The sequence below is a fragment of the Leuciscus leuciscus genome (genome assembly GCF_965113295.1).
Source record: "Leuciscus leuciscus genome assembly, chromosome: 20".
NCBI lineage: Eukaryota > Metazoa > Chordata > Actinopteri > Cypriniformes > Leuciscidae > Leuciscus > Leuciscus leuciscus.
In genome coordinates, this window is record NC_138744.1 from 15,991,651 (window position 1) to 16,012,143 (window position 20,493).

General features: G+C 38.9%; 1 protein-coding gene across 4 annotated transcripts in view; it reads left to right on the forward strand.

Annotated features, from left to right (window-relative positions):
* cadm4 (cell adhesion molecule 4) overlaps positions 1-20,493 on the forward strand; it is a 162,775-nt gene that overhangs the window by 98,185 nt on the left and 44,097 nt on the right. Inside the window, exon 1 of one of the 4 annotated variants that reach the window (XM_082150557.1) lies at positions 11,013-12,386. The exons of 2 other annotated variants lie outside the window; for them this stretch is intronic. In XM_082150557.1, the coding sequence (XP_082006683.1) occupies positions 12,305-12,386 (82 nt within the window). In that variant the 5' untranslated portion in view covers positions 11,013-12,304. Of the gene's footprint in view, positions 1-11,012; positions 12,387-20,493 lie in introns of those variants that run through there. One more of the 4 variants, XM_082150555.1, reaches the window with a different exon arrangement.

Here is a 20,493-nt window from a genome sequence, read left to right on the forward strand (position 1 = left end):
AATTATCACATTAACAGTAACATTAAAATTGGATAATGTTTCGAGTTTTGAAGTGCTGGAAAAAGTGTGAAGCACTTGAAAGCGCTTGAAAAGTGCTTGAATTTCACACTCAAAAGGTTGTACGAACCCAGAGATGAAAACATTTGACTATTTCTGCCACAATACCATGGTTATAGTTAGCATTGCTACATTAATTCCATAGTTGAATGTTGGTGATTTGTAGCCTGGATGCCAGCCGAACTTAGCCCCGCCCACAACATTTTTAGGTCGGGAAGTTCGGTCTGGACTTGATCCGTTGTGGAGCAATTATGCTCGAACCAGAGCTTTTCGGACCAATCAAATTGTCAGGGCGGGTTTGTACGATGATGGACAGATGATCAACAGTAACGTAATCATCCACGTCACCAAAGAGCGCTTGGGTTGAATTCGTTTACAACAAAGATGACTACCACTGGAGAATTGAGATTTCACGAGTTAACACTTATAAATAAGTCAGATAGAATAAATGCATATTTGGCGTGCTGTCCGAGGAGAGGGCTCCGGGCTCGGTATTCAGCCCGAACCCAAAGTACTCCCCTCGTATTCCAGGCTGTGGAAGAACAAGCCAAGAGTGAGTGGAGGGATGCTCAAAACTGTCAAGGAATGTTAGGTGAGTTGACAGAGTGAATAAATATATGCTTCCTCTCATGCTGATAGGGTAGACATGCATGATAATTGTTTGATGACAAGTTGATTGGATTGATTATTTGAACGTGCTCCTCCAGAACTTTGTTTATGATACATCATGTGTAGATTCTGCCATAGCGTCTGTTATAGAAGATATCGGCAGCGAATTCATCCGCGATCAAGGCATTTGTCGATCGGATAGATGAATGACGAACATACGTCACTTACTCCGTTGCTCTGATTGGTTGTGGGTCTATCCAATTGAGTGCAGAGGCATTTTCTTTCCTGGTTCGATTGAAACACGCCCCATAATCACAGCCCAATGGAGCAGTATCAGACTCATATTCTGACTAGAATCTGAGTATGACGACGTCAGGCTAGGTGATTTGTGGATGGAAAAGCCTTTCATAACTTGTTTGTTTATGGCACAACATTTCTCCTTGTTTCCACGAGTGCTAGGTGGGTGAAGTTAAGGGGTTTTAGGATATGTGAACATGAGGAACGGCACTACCTACACAATTCAAATAAAGCTCTGCAGCAGGAGTATGAGAGCAAGAGAATCCTTCACAAATTCTACCAAATTCTGCCACAAAGGATTTGCAGCTTGGCCGAAAGAAGCACTTCATTACACGCCAAAATGTCTTGACTTGAGACAAATCATAAATAGGCTTCCACTTCCGAATTGGTGTACAGTTATCGGCCTGCTGCGAGTACCTGTTCTGAGCTCGCATTGCGCTGTCTGTTATTGTTCCGAGCTGATAAATGGTCCGCGCAGCACGGCTCAAACGAGTAGCGCAGTTTCGTTCTGTTTTCGTTCCATTTGCCATTTGATGTTTCTTATATGCAGCAGAAATGGCAGCTCTTATCAGTTGGCCAATGTGGCTGTGGCACCAGTGACCTCTAACAATTTTTAGTTGCACCAGCAGGAAAAATGCAACCATTTGGTCGCAATCCGGAACCCTTTATGCGTATATGAACTACAAACACAGTGACTCTGTAGCACTATCAAATAATTACTATCTAATTGAACATCCTGACATGGCAACACAGTTTAACCATTGGCTCTTGGGTATGGAACTAATTGTTTGTCTAACCAAAAGCATAAGGAAGAGTAAACCTGTTTGAAAACAGTCATTATTTTCATGATTTCGTTTGGTGCCACAGAAATGACACTGCACCTTTGAGGAAGGCAGCTTCCTGTCTCTATGGTTTCTCTCTTGATCTGTAATCTACATAGACATCTGTCTCTCTCTCCCTCCGCCTCGCTCTTACACATCCAGTTCACACAAACACACACAATCTCATTTATTTTCATTACCAAATATGTTTCACCTGAATGCACACTGAGAGACTGATTAAAACTCTCACGTTTGAGCTTTTTAAAACAATGATTCAGGCATAACAGTTTTCATAAACATCTTATCACTCAGACACCCACTCTCTGTCTCTCTCTTTCTCATATACACACACACCGTCTTTGCCCATGGGCAGTACAGAACCATGGTAATTGAACTGACATACCTACAGTGTATTAATAAAAGTTTAATGTGGCTGGTGTGAATGAGAGAAGAGCTGGAGACATAAAGAAGACGAGAGAGAGAGAGAGTGAGAGAGTGTGAGAGAGAGAGTGAGAGTTAGAGTGAGAGAGTCAAGTTAGAAATGGGAGCAGCAGAGCAAATCAAAGCAAAATTAAATGGATTTGCATATTTCAATGAACGCCGTAGGTAGGCCTTTTAATTATTTCATTTTCCCTCAGCTCTCATTTCCTCACGTTTTCCTTTCAGTCATCAGTTGGCTTGGACTGTTAAAGATATGTACTTTAGCTCCAGACTAATTTTTCTGACTGTTTCAGTGTCTCGCAGTTTTGCTAATTATGCATTTGCTGTTGTACTTCCTGTCCCACTGTCCCCAGCATCACTTGCGTTTCTTTTCATTTTGCTTTTGGGTCTCAGCCCACCTTTGTTCAGGTAATTTGTTTTTGGAAATTTTCCTCTTTCATTGAAACCTTCCCCTGAGTCTGTTGCCCATAATTTCATTTAATTTCGTTCTCAGTCTGTGGCCATGACTGCTCACACTGTTGACAAATCAATGAAGTGATGGTTATGTTATTCAATTTTCGACAAAGAAACAGCAAGGAGTAGCCTACATATATGAAAATTAATTTTAAATAATGTGGCACAAACCACATTCTAATTTGCCGTTAAATAGGTTTAGATGTGCTGGACACAATGGGATTGTAATTCTGGACTGTAATGCTGTGTGTGATTTGAGTGTGTTTTTGCACATTACTGGCGAATATTTTGCACCAATAATGTGCCAAATATAATATGCCAATATCTCAGGTTCCAGATTCACTAAGCAAGGAAGCAAGCTTTGGTTGAAATTGTGCAATAATACATGGTTATCATCACTAGTTCTTGATAAAAAATATAAATTTTTATTCAAGCATTCCCAATATCAATTCTTAAAATTAAAAAAAAAAATATAGATTTTTGATAATTTGGGATTTTTATTTTATTTATAATTTGGGTCATTTTGTTTTCGTAGTTTTCTTTTTACGTTCCCAAAACTGATTGTTTACCTGAATTCTCGCTGAGATTTTGAGTGTATATGGCTGTTTAAGCGCAATAAGCCGCAAAAAATAACTCAAATTAGGTACTCGCAAATAGTTTGAGAGGCAGCTTTTTGAGTGAGAGGTGTGCGTCAACTAGCGGTCGGAGAGATCGATGTATCGATACTGCAGAAAATGAGTACTGGTTCAGATATTTCAGTATCGATACGTATCGATACTTACTGCAACTTAGTTTCAGGGAGTGAAAGTAGTAGGCCTACTTGTACAGAATACACAAAACTCCCTCAACTGCATAGTTTGAGCTGTATTGTTTTGTTTTTAAATGTATATTTTTATAATATATTACGTTAGAAGGTTCCAGTACACCACTTTTCATCAGCAGCGAGCGACCTGCTGAATCTTAAGTGGGAGGGGGGGGTGGGGGGAATCATATTTTAACAACAGCAGTGAATTTATGTTTGCAGTCTGTATTGAATCTGGTTCAATAAAAAGACTAAGTTATGTCAAAATAATGGCAAGAAACATCAAGATGTCTTTGCAGGCTGCATGTAAAAACAATAAAACAAACATTCAACCAGTATTATCTAACGACGAAGCAAATTACTCTTATGAACTGGTTCTTTGTTGTGAATCAAAAAGTAAAGCCCTAAACAAATGACTCTTATGAGCCGGTTCTTATACAGCATAGTGCATTGGTTAGATAGGTTAGTGGTTTACATCAGCCTGAAACACTATGGACAGTATAACTGAAATATACCCAACAAATTGAATTGAATCAGAAAATCTGTATTGATACCCAGTTGTACTATAGTTATCTCTAGTGTAAACAAATCTAAGAGAGACAAAAGGTCTATTAAAAATAGCTCAGTGACAATCACACTTTTTCTGACAACTCTTTAATTCAATACAGTGTTTACAGAAGCCTTATTCTTACAGTGCTGTCTGTATTTCTGTATCTCTGAGAATGGAGAGATATTCTGTGCATCTTTGTCATACGTCTCTGAGAGTTAGGTTGCATTAAGTAAATCGGTATTCAGTGTCTCTGACAGTGACGACATATTCAGCCATTTCATAATCTCATTGAAGATTAATGCCATTGAAGCCCAGTGGCATTGAAACTTGTATCATGGTTTGGTTTTATTCTGTCAGTGTTCCAAAGCCATTTATTTTGTTTTTGTAATTTGATTTTCTTGATTTGTATTGGGTCAGAGGAGATGTTACTGATGTGCTTTTGACATTATATATGGGTTTCAGAACCCAAAAGAAGAAATTAGATTTAAGACACAGCTCTACCAGAACATTTCACCACATTTAGATTCACATCATGTATATTTATTCTGGACGGTGTACATCTAAATAGTTGTTCTATTTTTATATTGACTATTCAGTCTGGTTTTGTCTGTGTGGATTTGACTATGGGTAATATCACAAAATAAATTAGATGACCACAATCCAGATGCAAATCTGGAGTTTTGATTTATCCTGAAGCTATTTATTTATTTATTTATTTATTTGCCTACTTATTTATTTTCTTTTGTTCATTTGCTGATTTCCAGTTGCTTATTTTTTATGTATTGATTCATTTATTTATTTAAAAGTACTGTTAAAAGGGTTTTTGAAGGTGCCTGCCCATAACATATGACCCTTTTACTGAACGGATCTCTCATTTTAGATTCAAAGTGCACATTCACAATAGCAATAAGATCCCTCTCCATTATTTTTCTTCGTAATTTAATTGGAATTGGAATTTAATTATGCAAGTTGAATAATGAACTCATTTTAATCACTCTAATACTCTCAAGTATGGATAGGTCTAGAAGAACAACTCTTGATTAATTTTGATTACAGTTACTTCCCATGATTCCTCATCCCACTCCTCTGTCTCGTTTTAACACGATCATGTGCTCCGTCTCTCGCTATTCTCTTCCAGACACCTCCGTCATCTCCATCCTCACCGCATAAATGTCAAATTAAACAGCTTCTTTTTCGTATTGCACTCTCTTTCTCACTCTGTTGCCCTCTCTCCTACTTTTCCCAGCATGCTGGCTTGTGTAAAAGGTTGTTATGTGAGTTAGGTGTTAATTGGTTGCTGAAGTCCATTAATATTCTCCTTGCGACTTTGCTCGTCAAGAGCCAAGCGGGGAAAACTGATGAGTGTGTGATTTTCCTCTAGAGAGAGAGAGTGAGTGAGTGCGCGAGGGAGAGAATGAGAGAGTGATGGAGAGTGAGGAAGAAAGAGCAAGGTTCAAAGCCCCGCTGTAAGGTCACTGGCACAGAAGAAAAAAAAAAGGAGAGTTATTTAGAAAGAAAGAGACAGAGCGACAGCCTAAGAAGTCGAAGAGAGAAAGAGAGTCAGATAGAGAGAGAAACACTGTGTTGATAAAGAGCCACTAAAGGGCACTATTCAGAAAGGAACAGAAAAGGAAGATTATGTTATCATATGGAAAAAAATAGTTCCTTTGTGGGCTGATAGATAACTGGCAGAATGGGGACGAGACGAGAAGGGATGAGGAAAACAGAGATGATCACGTTCCCGCTCTCCTGTTTCTTTTGATAAACAACATACAGCACTGCTCAATAGACTCTGATCCCGGTGAGAAACAGCACATGACGACGCTCTCAGAACCTGCAAGAACACGATTCATGTGGACCAACTTTATTCGAGTGTGTTTCTCTGCACGTGTGTGTACTTGCCATTGTTTGGTGAGTTACTAGGTGAAAGTAGCAATGCTAGCTTGACCGTTCTTTGAATAGACAAATGTTATAAACCAAATCAAGTCTCTTAGATTTTGATTTGGCTTTGATGTGACAACTAATATCAAATATCAATTGAATATGTATCAAAATGATCAAAGCTCAATTTGTTTTAGTATTGGTGTGGATACCGGGTTTTGATGTTGCAAAGCAGAGTGGCTTATATTTACAGTACATTTAGTCATTTAGCAGATGTTTTTATCTGAACAAACTTACAAATGAGCAACATCACAAGCAATTTATCATATTAATAATGTCGCTTTTCCAGTAACAAGCTGCTGGGGAATAAGTAGCGGCGTAGCGTGTCAGAACAGCTATATCATATTTGTCACACTGAATCGCACATGCAGCTTTACAGCCTAGTGAGCTGAGGCAATGATCAAATGATAATCAATCCGATTCGTTTTATTGAATCATTTGGGCGGTTCATGCAAATGAATTGGTTGGAACAGAAATGAGTCACTGATTTGTGTCTCTGTGCAGCACTTTGCACGGTGTATATTTTTGTATTTATTTATTATTTATTACCGTTTTTAAAGAAATTAATATTAACCAAGGATGCATTCAACTGATCAAAAGTTACAGTAAAGATTTTTACAGTATCCACAAAAATATTAAGCAGCACAACTGCTTTCAACATTGATAATAATAAGAAATGTTTCTTGAGCACCAAATCAGCATATTAGAATGATTTCTGAAGGATCATGTGACACTGAAGACTAAAAAATGTCAAATACATTAAAATAGAAAACGGTTGTTTTAAATGGTAATATTTCACAGTATTAAAAGCAGCCGTAGTGAGCGTAAGAGATTTCCTTCAAAAACATTAAAATATCTCAGACCCCAAACTTTTAAATGGTAAAATATTTATTTATTTTAATCAAGCATCAAGTTGGATTTGATATTATGGTCAGAACGTACATTAGTAATAACATTTCTAGAAAAATATTCACACACACACGCACACACACACACACACACACACACACACGATATTATTTGCAAGAAAATTTATTTTATTTCTGAAAAAATAATAGTAGCTCTGCAAGCACACAGCTTTAGCTTCATTATAATGGATACGATTTGAAACGTTTGGTTAAGAATGGGTGTTGTAGTGTTGTTGCCCTTAGTGGAGCATTTTAGCTGTTCAGTGCTGTAAACAGCCTGTGTGGAGGGTGACTGGGGTTAGTTAGTCTCTAAGTGCCTTAATAGCGTTCCACAAACTGAGACTTTTGGCAGGACTTGGATTTCTGTTTCGTCTGTGTTTTCGTTGCGAGTCGACTGTGTGCGTGTGCCTCCGGGTTTGCGCGTGTGTTTGTATAAAGGGTGATAATTGTGCTCATAGGTTTAGAGTCCGTGTGAGGTTTTAATGAGAAGAGCTCACAGGAAGCTGTCTGATTGAGTAATGGCTGCCGGCTTGGCATAAAAGCCTGGCACTGACAAACAACAAGACTCAGAAGGAAAGAGAGAACGAAAGAGGGCCAAGAAAGTCTTCCATACACACACACACACACTCAGGGCCATGCACACTCACTTCACTCTCTCTCGCTCTTACTCTACGCCCTCCTTCTCCTCCAAGAGACTTGAATTCACCACCCCCCCACCCACACGCATTATTACATAGCCTGAAGGACAAAACGCAAATTTAATCTGTGATAAGCAGAACATAGGATCAGCGCATCAAAAATATCCTGCACCTTTTCTGCTGATGCACCAGGATTCTTGCACCCACGGACTCCCACCTTCCCACCTGCTGCCTAAGGCTTTCCTGGACTGAACCGTTTGTGCTGGATTAAGTTTTAAGTGCTTTAATGTCTACGGTATCACAAGCAGTCAGAGTGTGTATGAATCATGCGTGAGTTTTAAACATTACCCTCATGCAACTGTTAACTCGTGTCCCATAAGTGCTTTGGCAACATTTGGTCTGCTGTGGTGCCAATGGATAAAAAAATGATTGGGATGCAAATGAGGATAGAGGAACAGGAAGATGTCTTGCGCTGCCATACAACTGTAATGAATACACACACGGCCGCATCAGCAGTAATAGAGCGTAATAATAAGGGTGAGAAGATGAAATTAAATGACATCTTTGCTTCAGCAAAAGTGACTTTTTTATACAGATGGACTTGACTGTGCAGAGATGTAGTAGTCATCCAGAAAAGTAGTAAACTAGTTAGCGTTTTCCAGGGGTGTGCAGCGAAAACATGTTTTATATCAAGTTAAAAATGCCTTTAGATGCCTTTAGGGGGATGGATGGATGGATAGGTAGATAGGTAGGTGGATATGTAGGTGGATGGGTAGCAGGGCCGGCGCTAGCCATTTGGGTGCCCTAAGCACAAATGCTTGGTGGTGCCCACCCACCAAGGGAATAACAACCATTCAGAATTTCTTAGTTAGGTTCTCTTTACTTCCAAAATAACTGCTGCAAATAAATAATTTTACATTAACAATGGCACCAAACATGAAAAGAAATAAATAATATAAAGGTTAAAATTATAAATACCAAATACCACCACAATTACTAAAAACACAGATTTGGAACTGAACAATGTAAACACAGAAAGTTAAAAGTGCAAAGGTCAGGCACAATATAATAATTCTGTACATAATTTGACAACTCTGTGAATATGAAAATATACAAACACTGAGATTGTGGGGGGGGTTTTTCTTCTAATTGCAGTTTCAAAGTAAAAAAAAAAGAAAAAAAAAAAGATTTTAGCCATGCAGGGCTAAAGCCCCGGATCTTTTGCACTACTATAGCGACGCCCCTGGACATGCATACGCATAGGCGTAATTTGCGGGTAGGACATGTCCCCACCACTTTTGAAACATCTCGCGGCACGAATGTACCAATACAAACAAACAAAACATCTCCAGTTAACCAGCAGAGCATTCATTTCATTCGTTTTTTAAATAAGAGTCGATCTAGCGCTGAAATGTGTTGTTTTTTTAAATCAACTGATCAAAGTGCTCGTTGCCGAGCGATCAGTGGCGCGGATACTATGTTTGTTTCTGGCTCGCGCACAGCCTTCACTCAGACGCGCGTTTCAATCCGTTGTGGAGAGACTCTCTATTCGCTCCGGTACAATTAGAAAACAAAAAGCACAAAAAGTGTCCCTGCCTGATATACAACCACTAAAAAACATAATCGGTTTTGATGAAAAAAAAAAAAAAAAAAAAAACGATATGAGTGCGGATTAGAACTCAGAACCTCTGACACGCTTGGCAAAAATTCTACCACTGGACCACTTAAATACACACAAAATTTTCGTCGGAACAACATATGATAGGCCTCATTGAACGACCACTTAAACCCAATATTAACATGCTTTAGACATATTTTATTTGTTATTTATACTAGTACCCTATTGTGATGATTTTTCACGACCCAGATTTTTTGGTGCCCCCCCAAGCACTTGGTGCCCTACGCGCAGTGCGTGATGTGCGTGTGCGGAGCGCCGGCCCTGATGGGTAGGTAGGTGGATGGTGGATCGGAGGGTGGATGGATAGATGGATTGATGATTGATTGGTCAGTAGGTGGGAAGGTTGATGGATTGTCCAACAAAAGAAAACATTTAATAAAGTTTTTACTCCAAGCTCACTTTATAACGGCAGGTGAGCATCTTTCTGTGAGATGATGTGGCTTCTTACACAGAATAAGGCACACGTCATATTATTTCATAGTATTCTGTACAGTGAGAAAGGCTATGTCGATTAGCATTGAAGTATAAATATACTTTATTATCATGAAAATTACTAGAGAAGGCTTAAAAAACTCAGATAAACCATATATGGCCGTAGTTGTGTGTTTATTAATCATGTTTAATCAATTAAAGCGTTTCAATCTTCTGTTTATTTAGGAACAGCGAATGAACTTGAATGATGTGCATTAAGGCCCGGATATACTCACGGCGAAGTTCTTCTTCATTCTTCGTTTTTGTATAAAACGAAGTTCGAAATGACAGTGATATACTGTTATCGAACATCTCACCTACCTAATATGTAATCGCCATGGAAGAATGGTAGTAAAAAGGTGTTTACCAGCCGATGCAAACTTTTCCGGAAAGTTCACTTTGAAAAGCTGTTTCGAACTTCCAAAACGAACTTCGTTTTGGCCTGATTTTGTTCTAAATGACGTCACATCAGTTCGTTCTTCGATTTCGCTTGAAGTATATTGGGGCCTTTATAGTACTGCTGCGGGGCATATTTGGAGTTTCGGCACGAGAGCGCCCTCTGGCTCTCAGATGGAGCAGCATTTACTTCTGTTCACAGAGCCGTGCTGCACTGACAAGCTCCGCATAAAATAATCACAGCCTTTGCCAAATCGCGTGCGGTTTAGTTTAGTTTAGGTTGATGAATGGAGGCATGGGTAGGTAAGTAGATGAATGGATGTGTGGGAGAATAGGTGGATAGTTTGATGGTGGGTGGATGGATGGATAGGCGGATTGATTGATAGATAGGCTGATAGCTGGATGGATTTTTTATTTTTATTTTGTGGACCAAGGTGGAATAACTCAGAATGCAGAACCTGAGTTGAATTTCTTTGAATTACTCTACTAATTGACTAGTCTGTACACATTCACACAATCTTACTTTCCTCTCCCACAGTCCCCTGTGCACACACTGGATACTGTTCATACATGAATACACACAGACTCATGCATTTATGCGCACATTGCGTTGTATAATACAGAATGTACAGCACATAACAAAATAAGCCTCATTCATTTAGAATGGCCCCTCGTGACCTGGTGAACACACTCTGTGTGCCAGACAGATAAAGACTGATCAGAAAGAAGCTGATGACCCAGAGAGCTTAGCAAGACAAAACAAACTGTAGAAGAAAGACTGAAAGACACTGAAGCTCACTGACTGACTGCCTGACTGTTTTGCTTTCTGAATGAGTTCTATTGTGGACACATACCCTCCCCTGCCCTTTACCAAAATAACGATATGTGGGATATGCATCTGCCAGTACGCACACACTCAAATATAAAAGGGTCCTCCCAAATTTTGTCTTTGCAGTTTCAAGAGAGGTTATGCAAACATCAAGCAGATAACTCAAGGAGTTTTGGACTACAAGTAGAAGATGTGAAAGCAAAGAAACTAAGTTTGAAGGAATTAAAGGACCATCCACAAAAGGACAGATCAAGAAAGGAGAGGAGAGGTGGATTAACTTTGACCCGACCTTAGTGGAAGTAGGAAAGTTACGTGACGACTTTTGGGAAAAATCGAATGGAATCAGGCAGTTACCTGAGGCTCAGATCTGGAGTTGTGCTCCCACACAGAGAATATCAGCCTTGCCAATTACTGTGTGTGCGTTAGTGACGATCCTGGCTGTGCTCAGTATCACAGTGTGCTTGGAACACTAGTATGAACTGCTGTTCTTGGCTTTAAGACACCTGTGCAGAGGCACATGGTGCGATAACGCGTAGCTCTTTGTTAAGGATCAAGCTGGATTCTGAACTTCTGCTTTTCAGTGTTATAGAGCAGGACCTTTTAATATTTCAGTCTCAACTTCAATTCCATGTTGGTTTGGTTATAGAGTTGCTTATAGAACACAAAAACATTGTTTGGCGCCTACAACCGTTGTTGAGCACAGCCCTTTCTTAAGTTGCGCAAATGTGGTTGTTTCATTTCTTGCAGTTTAAATACTCAGTGAGAATCTGGTGAAAACAGTTGGCAGACTAGATAGCGCATTGATTTATGATTGTTTCAACGAACCAGACTGTGTTTGCCGTATCACGGTGTCTTTCTGGCACGAGGTGCGTAAAATGACGAGGTGAATCTCAGCAGGCTCTGCCTCATCACGAATGAGAAAAACAAACTTAGGTGTGAGGAGAAAAACAAGATTAGCGAAAGCTTTTGTGGGATCCAAATCTGTGATGTGGTTAGCCGGATACCGTTTCAGATATAAACACAACAGCCTTCTGCATAACAAGTGTGATATCTAAAAAAGAATTCTCAATAAGTGTTTTGTAACATTTAAGCTTGAGTGCTAATAAGTGGCTTGACGGTAAAGATAAGTGTGGAAATTGCCACACGATACGAGTTTCTTTTTATTCTTGAACGTGGAGATCAGATTGTTTTAATTAGCCGCCTTCGGTTGGTTATTAGCGCATGCGATATTAGTTGCTTGAGGATTGAAACGCAGCCGCTAAAGTGATTCGGTTAACACTGCACTTAAGGAGCACTGGTGTTTAGTGTAGTAATTTTGCTGCGGTTTCAGCTGTCTGCTGTGTAGCGTGTGCTGAATTGTGCAGTCATCAGCCACAGAGGACTCATTGATCAGCTACCGAGTCTCAATACACAATGACACCAGGCCAGCGATCTCTCCTCCTCTCCTCCGCTCCATCCCTCCTGCTGCGGTCACTCGTTCTGCTCTCCCTCTGCCGTGAGTCGTCACATTTCTTGCTTTACTTCTCCATCGGTCTCGTTTCTCTCCGTAATTTCTCAGCACACCTTGAAATGAATCTTTCTCCCTCTGTCTGTAACCTTATGAAACTCGAAGCTATACTTTCATTTCTCTTCATCTTTCTCATCTCAGTCTCAGCCTCTCCCTCTCTCTTTATTTTCGACAGTCCCCATCTCCTCAGACACTTCTCTCTGTCCTTCTCTCTCACTACGCCTTAGAGGAAGATAATTTATGAGAGGGAGGGAAGAGATGTGCATGTGAAGAGAAAAGAGGATATGGGGAGAAGAGAATGGAGGAAGAGACAGCTGGCAGATTTATGATTGAAGGATCAGAGAGGAGTGTGGACCAAAGGCAAAAAGATAGAAAATAGTGGTGTTATGCATATTTTCCCTTCTCTTTTTTAAATGGGCACTAGAGGAAGTCTTGACTCACTTGATGCCCCTGGCGAGAAAATACATTAAACAAGCTTTTTAAAAAAAAATATATATATATATTTTTTTTTTACAAATTACCAGTTGAATATGTAAATGCTAGATACAATAGATTGTTTAGCATGCATAGCATTTCAAATCCCGACCTTACAAGCTCTTGAAATAAAGCAAGCAAAATTGCAGCAGGACTTGACAGCTAGTGATCAACTTGCATTTGCATTGTATGGGAAAGATTTGACATTTCGATAATGACTCAGTTTTTGTTCCAGCAGAAAAAAAGGCATATGAGTTTGGAGCGACATGAGGGTGGGTAGATGATGATAGAATTTGCTGTACTTGATTTGAATTTAAACAGCTGCAAAGTTTGAGACAAACACTTTGCTTCTTAATTATCAATTAGCCAAATAATGTTTTTGAAGGTTTAATTGTAAACATGTTCATTTTTCCTGTTTTTACATTTAGATTATCCTTAGCATCATCTAATGCTCACTAAAACACCAATAATTTAATAGCACTATTACATGTAATCTTTATCCGATCTCAATATTGTTGTGAAGTCAAATTTGCTTGCATTTATAACAATTGATTTATTGATTTATTGTAGACAAAAATAAATAATTTAAAAATTTGCCATTTATTGTTAATCTTCCATAACATTAATCATTATATTCTTATGGTAATTATCATATTTTTGGTGTCACAATTTCAATCTCAAACCCTTGAAATATTTCAGATTATGCACTACTTCTATAGGTCACTAATCAAATACATTTTTGACGTTGGCATGTGAACTCCTTTATACAGAAAGTCAGATGTTCTTGTATTGACCAGATTTAGACTAAAGCCCTATTTGGACAGTAGTTGTTTCTGATGGTGACATCTGTACAAATAAATGTCCATGTCTCCTCAGTGATAAAACACATGCATTTGGATGACAATTTATTCACCATGAAGGAGTGAGTTCTTCTCTTCGCAGTTTAATAATAGGAAAAAATAATTTACTATTTATTTATTTATTTGTTATTTATTTAAATGTCCTATTTAGTAATGGGAAAATTTATGCACTTTATGGATTAAATTGTTTTCTTGCATTTTATCAGCAAAATGTTGGATGTCATTTTAAGAAATATGGAAATTAGAAAAAAATAAGTTAATGCTACCTCTTTATGTAAGGCAAACATTTGACTACTTGATCGACTAGTAAAATTATTATTCGTGCAAGCCCTCATTTATATAAATATAACTTAGAAGTTAACTTATAAAAGAAGAGTGGCATGTGGAAAACTCGAGCAGAGAACAGGCGGTCTTGTAGAAAGATAGGAAGAGAGGAGAGTGGTAAAACAAGAGCCTGAAGTTTAGAGGGAATTGTTAATAGAACCATTAAAATGAGCAGAACACTGGGGAGGAAGGAAACTGCAGTGTAACAGGGGGGAGAACGGGATGAAACGAGCAAGAATACAGGCTCTGAAGGGACACAGAAAGGCAAGAACGAAAGAAGGAGATATGACAGTGGATTTATGGAAGATAACCTCAAATTCACTCTGGGACTTTTGCAGTTAAAGAGAACACGCATTCAAGAGAAACCTCAAGGAAAGCTGAGATTGGCCATTTTATGGTGTAATTGCTGTTTTTCCCTGAGTATTTGCTCAGCAAGGTCATTGTTGTTCCATTTCTCAGTGACTCACTACCTCAGGTTGAGATGACAGTCTGTCTATACTTCAGACTTCCTTCTGTGTTTTCCTCTGCCTTTTAATAACATCACATCTGGGGCGCTGCCTCATTGTCAGCAAGAGCAAAAGTCTACAGTCCATGCTGAAACTTTAATTCAAACATGAAATAAAGATGTAAAATGAATCAAGGAAAACATCTTGGAGCGCTGCTTGCTGGAAGTACCTTTGTTACATGTCATTAGGTTTAACACAAACTTGTGGAGTTCATGCAGCCCGAGTACTGCTGTCATTGAAGCAAAAGTGGGTCATAACTAAGTCATTCTGAAAGTCATTAAATAAATTTTTCAGTTCAACATTTCACTCAAACCGTTATGCTGTTAATATAATTTGTAGTGGAGAAAAAAGTATTAAATTAGAAAAATGCTAAATAGAAGCAATTTCAGTGGTCTCAGGCATTTTAATCCTGCTGTATATTCATAATCTCAGCAACAAAAAGCCTTTCTCTGCAACTCTGTGTGTGAGAGAGAGAGAGAGAGAGAGAGAGAGAGAGAGAGAGAGAGAGAGAGAGAGAGAGAGAGAGAGAGAGAGAGAGAATGGGTCTTTAGCCTTGGCAGAATATGCTGTTATGTAATTCTCGCCAATAAAGCATTTTTTTTCTTTTGCAGTTGAATGTGAGATGCTGCTGGGGATGTGAGCCAGAATGACAGGATGAGTGTGTGTATGTGAGGAATTGTGAAGGTCTGGATTTCTGCGCTGGCTGTAGGCTAACTCTCCCAGGCTAGCCTGGTGTAATTGCCCTGTAAATTTCCCGTAAGCCCCCATTGTTATGCCCGACTGTAAATGTCTCTGCAGCGCCTCGAAACAGAATGTCAGGAACACGCGGGGGTCTCCACACTGCTCTGAAAACGCAGAAATGTCCACACGCACATAAAGAAACCGAGGATATCTGGGACAGAATAAATGGATGGTTTGAGGGAGAAAGAGAGGGATGAAATGGAGTGAGGAGAGAGTGATATGACTGAAATATGGTGATGGAACAGAGGAGTGTAAAACATGAAGGTCAAAAGAAAGAGAGTGCAGCGGTTACGGCTCGAGGAAGAGATAAGGGTGGACATGAGCGAGATATAACTGATGAAACAGGGAATGAAAGAATAAACATCATAAAAAGACAATGATATTTTGAATGGAAGAAAATGTTTGGAGCTTCAGGACACTTTAAAAGTGAATACTTATGAAAATAACCAAAGATTTTCTTGTTTTACTTACTTTTTTTTTTTTAAGTAATAGTTTTCCCAAAAATGAAAATGATGTCATAATTACTCACCCTCATGTTGTTTCAAACCATTATGACTTGCTGTGCAACAGTAGAAGACATTTTGAAGAATGTTGGGGTCCAAGCAACATTAGACCCCATTGACTTTTATTGTATGGACCAAAAAAAAAAACAGTTCTGTTGATCAGTTGGTTAGCTCTTTACTCTTTGTGACGTGCATTTCTCATAGAAGACATGATGAAGCACTTCATATTGAACAGATTAAAGAAAATGAAGGAAACAATTGTACAATATAGTTAATAGTAATATGTGCATATTTACTCTGATTCTCTTCACTGTATGTACATGTATAATAGAATACAATTACACAACCCGGTCTCTTTTTGTTAAATGTCAGTTTTAATGATCAATAATAGCCATTATAAAAGGACAAGTAGCCTAAAAGGTATAAGAAGCTGTGCAATAAGAAATAAAGCAAACGATTCAATCAAACACACAAGTCAGCTCTCTATTAGGCTACTTCGTTAAAGTTAAATAGCCTGAACATATAAAGTTATGAAACTTCACTTTGCCCTCAGCCAAAACGATTTGCCAGGGAACAAAGATTAATGAGACCAAAGATCTCTGTTAGATATACACACGAACAAATTATATCTCATGTTTTACCAATAGACTATAGAAATCAGAGCCAACGGCAATTGTCAGAAGGACTAGCCGAGGAAAGGTTGTTCCAGGCGGGGTTAATGAGTGCTGAGCGCCCGGTGATCGCCTGGATCTCACAACTCCGAAAACGTCAGATCAAATTGTCTAATAGGCGCTATCTTTATAAATAAACTACATTCTCGCCTGAAAAACTCTTAAAACTAAATTTTGTGGCACAATAACAGCAGTATTTTTAAATTACGCTGGTTTTCTGCTCTGCTAATTGACGCTTGCTGGTTGGTGCGAGATGCATTCTGGGATACCTGGCTGTCTCAAGTCCGCACAAGTCACCTCCCGATGCATCCTCGATAAAAGGGGCGGATCAAGAACACATCTGGGGATTTGAACTGTTCTTGGCTAGATGTGAACTTTGCATTGGAACAGTACTTGGGCAGCGACTGATGACGTTTCACATTTCCACAAGAACACAAGTACTGACAAGAACACATATTGAGAAACGGCCAGTAACTTTTTACTAATGTTGTCGTTTTGGGCTTATTTTGGTGTGGATGAAGCAGATTAGATTTCACAAGTAAAAATGTCCAGTAACAGAGGTTGCAGGACCAAATTGAGTATTATTCAGCTGGTCATGTGATCTCAAAATGGTGGCCCTCAGGTAAACCTACTCCATATAAATTAAACGACAACTAAAATGTCTGAAGTATTTTTCTCTGTCTGTGTAGTTCTTTGTGTAAAACTATTTAATGAGGGAAAAATTACTGTGTGAACTTTCGATCTAATTAGCCAATTATTACAATGATGGCAGATTTTTAGTCACAGCAGTTTGACATTTCCAGTTCAGTCAAGACGTTTACTTAAAATAATTAGGTATAATATTTAAGTAAATGCATTCTAGAAAGCCATTTGCATGTCCTTCATTATTTTTTAAGTTCAACGAACTGCTCATTTTGTACAGTTCCGCTTTAGAATAAGGATACAGACAAGAGAGAGAATATAGAAAAGCAAGAACATGGATGTAATTAGACGAGTGGAACAAAGAGACAAGAGATGGATGTTCAGTCCATTTTCTCCTCTGTTCGCTTTTTGCGTGTCCTTTTCACTCCCGCCTTCCCTTTTTTCCCCCGCTCCTTCTCTCTCTCGCCCGCCTGGACAAAGCTGGATGATTATACTGCGAGCCTGAGCTGCAGAACAAATCACATTTCTGAAGGGGAGAGATGGAAATAAACAGGCCTCTTGCTGGAGAGATAGCACAGAGAGAGTGAGAGAAACACGAAAGAGATGATGAGGAATTCATGGTGGGAAGATAAAGAGGAGGAAAGTTAAGGAAATGTAAAGTAGGGGAGAGACGCAGAGGAAAAGTTAGGGAAGGTAACGCAAAAAAAACCCCAGAGGAAACAAGTGACGGATGAAGCAAGTTACAGAGGAAAAGGGAGCATAGTGTGAGGGTTATGGGGCTGAAGACAAGAAAAGCGAGGGGAAAATGAAGGAAAGAGACGGGTTTGATGTTAAAGAGAAGGTGGGGGAGCCTGTGTAGGTGTGAAAGCGAAAGGGAATGAGATTAGTGAGGAAAAGCAGGCGGTATGAGAGGGAATTAGGAGTTTTAGAGAGGAGCAGAAAGCGACGAAAAGAAAAGAACAGAGAAAAGAAGGGCAGGGGATAGAAATATGCCGGATTGGAGAAGAGACAAGGTGCTGAGGGAAACGGAACTGCATGGGGAAGACCAGGAATAAGCGAGTGACAGATTGAGATAAAAAAGAAGAGAGGGGATTTGCAAGGGATTATTTACTATTTATGGTGCAAACGTTTTTTTAACTGCATATGATTGGCAGAGAGAGAGATTCTTCAGATAGATAGTTTTAATTTTAGACCACGAAGTGAAAGAAAGAGATTTACTGTATAAAGATAGAAGCATAGAATCTCAGTCCGTCAGCTTTTCCACCAAAGCTGCTTGCTTACAGATTACCTGAAGCATCACAGTCACAGCTTGGGTGACTTCTGGGTTCTGGCTTCATGTTGTACAGAATTATGCCTGGAAAAATAAAACACAGTGATGAGTGACTCATGAGTTACGAAGATATCAGGTGCTCCCAGAGCGAGACTGAAAGACTGAAGCGTAATTGGATTAAGGGACAGAATCAAAGGACGTCTTAACATCTCGACAGTGCTAGTATTGTTAAACTTTGACGTGGATCTCTCAGGACGTCCTCATCCTCTGCCTGGTTGTCTGCTAATTCAGTAATAAATGTGTTATGTATGACTACTGTGTGTGTGAGAGGCTGGTGGCTCCACTGTATGCTGTAATTCAGATAGCTAGTTAATCTCGAGCAGGGTAGTAGCTTATACGCCAGCTCTGTATCTGGCCTTCTACCAAGTCACTAAATTCAACTCACCTCCATAATTTACTGCTGCTTTCTTAGTAGGAGAAGATGGGGAAAGATTGCCTGCCTTAAAGGGACAATTCATCCAAGAATGATTTTACATAAAATGAGATCATTTTACTCAACTTCAACTAACCTGAATGACTACACAAAAACAAACACAAAAATGATATTTTGAAGAATTGTTGTTTTTGACCCAACTGACTTTCATTGAAGAGACAAAATATTTCAGACTTCAGAATATCATCTTTTGTGTTCTCCAGAAGAAAGTAAGTCATACAGGTTTGGGTAAAATTACCCCCTAATTATTGTAAACTTATTGTACACCCAAGGGTCTGTAACTTAATTTCAAAATAAAAACAAAATTGTTATGGTACAAATTTAAATGAATTAATGTGTTCCCATATTCTCGGTTAACAAATAGATAAAATAACATATTTAAAGTCCCCCTGTGGTGAAAATCAAGCTTTTAATGTTGTTTATATTATGTCTACGTGGTGTTTTTAATATTCTTTAAGACAAACCATATTCAAATTCTTAAGTCAACACCTTTGCTGAGAATTTTCTCCTTTCTCCCAAAGACGGTTTAAAGTCGCTGGGGTTTTTTGACGTCAAAAACTAACTTGTAACCAATCACGTCAACGTGTGATCGTCAACAAGTGGATATCTGAGCTAGTGTGAGTGAGTGGAGGTGGGGCTAATTTGCATATTCATAGAACTGTGTATACTAAATGAGGCAATGGTGTACATTCAAGCTATTGAATAGCATGAATATTTTTTAGGAAAAAAACGTTTAAATATGTCATTTTGGTGATCAAAGATGAGTTTTAAGGGATAAAATTGTTGACTACAGGGGGACTTTAACCTAAAACTATTTTATAAATAAATCTTAAAAATGTTCAAACAATTTAAAAAATAATAATAATCAATACTAAAAAAAGTAATGTAAAGGTGGAGTTTATAATATTTATATTTCAGATTTATATGATATATTATTAATATTTCAACTTATTTATTTAATAAATTATTTATTATTTATTTGCTCATCCTACCTTTTTCCTTGAGGACAACAATTTCTGCAGTTTGTGTGCATTGATACATCGCCCTCATCTGGCCAAATCATGAAGTTCTCCTCCACATCCCACCACCCCACTCCACCCCCAACCTCCTTTATTTGTTTGCTTCTCACAGCATCAGTACGCCTGCCTGCAATTGATCACTTCACTTTCACACTTAATCCAATTGTGAGCATGTTGTGTATTTTATTATGGTTTGATTCTAATAGGGTCAAGATGAATCCATCTGTAGTTTCTTGTTGTTTTTCGCCTGGCTCATAAACTTGCGTGCCCACAATGCAGATAAGACCGTAAACAACTCCCACGCAAGTTGTAATGCTCAAGCTTGTGTAATGGACTCGACCGCCCCTCCGCAATGTTCCTGGCAGCTGCGAATATGTCCAAAATCTGCAGCTGTCTTTCTCCTGCCGTGTGCCTCCCTCAACATCTCGCTTGATGTCTTTCCACCTCCATCAGCGAGTTGGCGAGTTTCTCGAATGCCGTATTGGCCTCACGGCACGCTGCCCTCCCTCCGTGCCATTTGTTTCTCCGTTTGCGTCCCTTCATTTCGGTCATTTACATGAAGAGGAGACAGCTGGCGTGCGTCAGAGTGCAT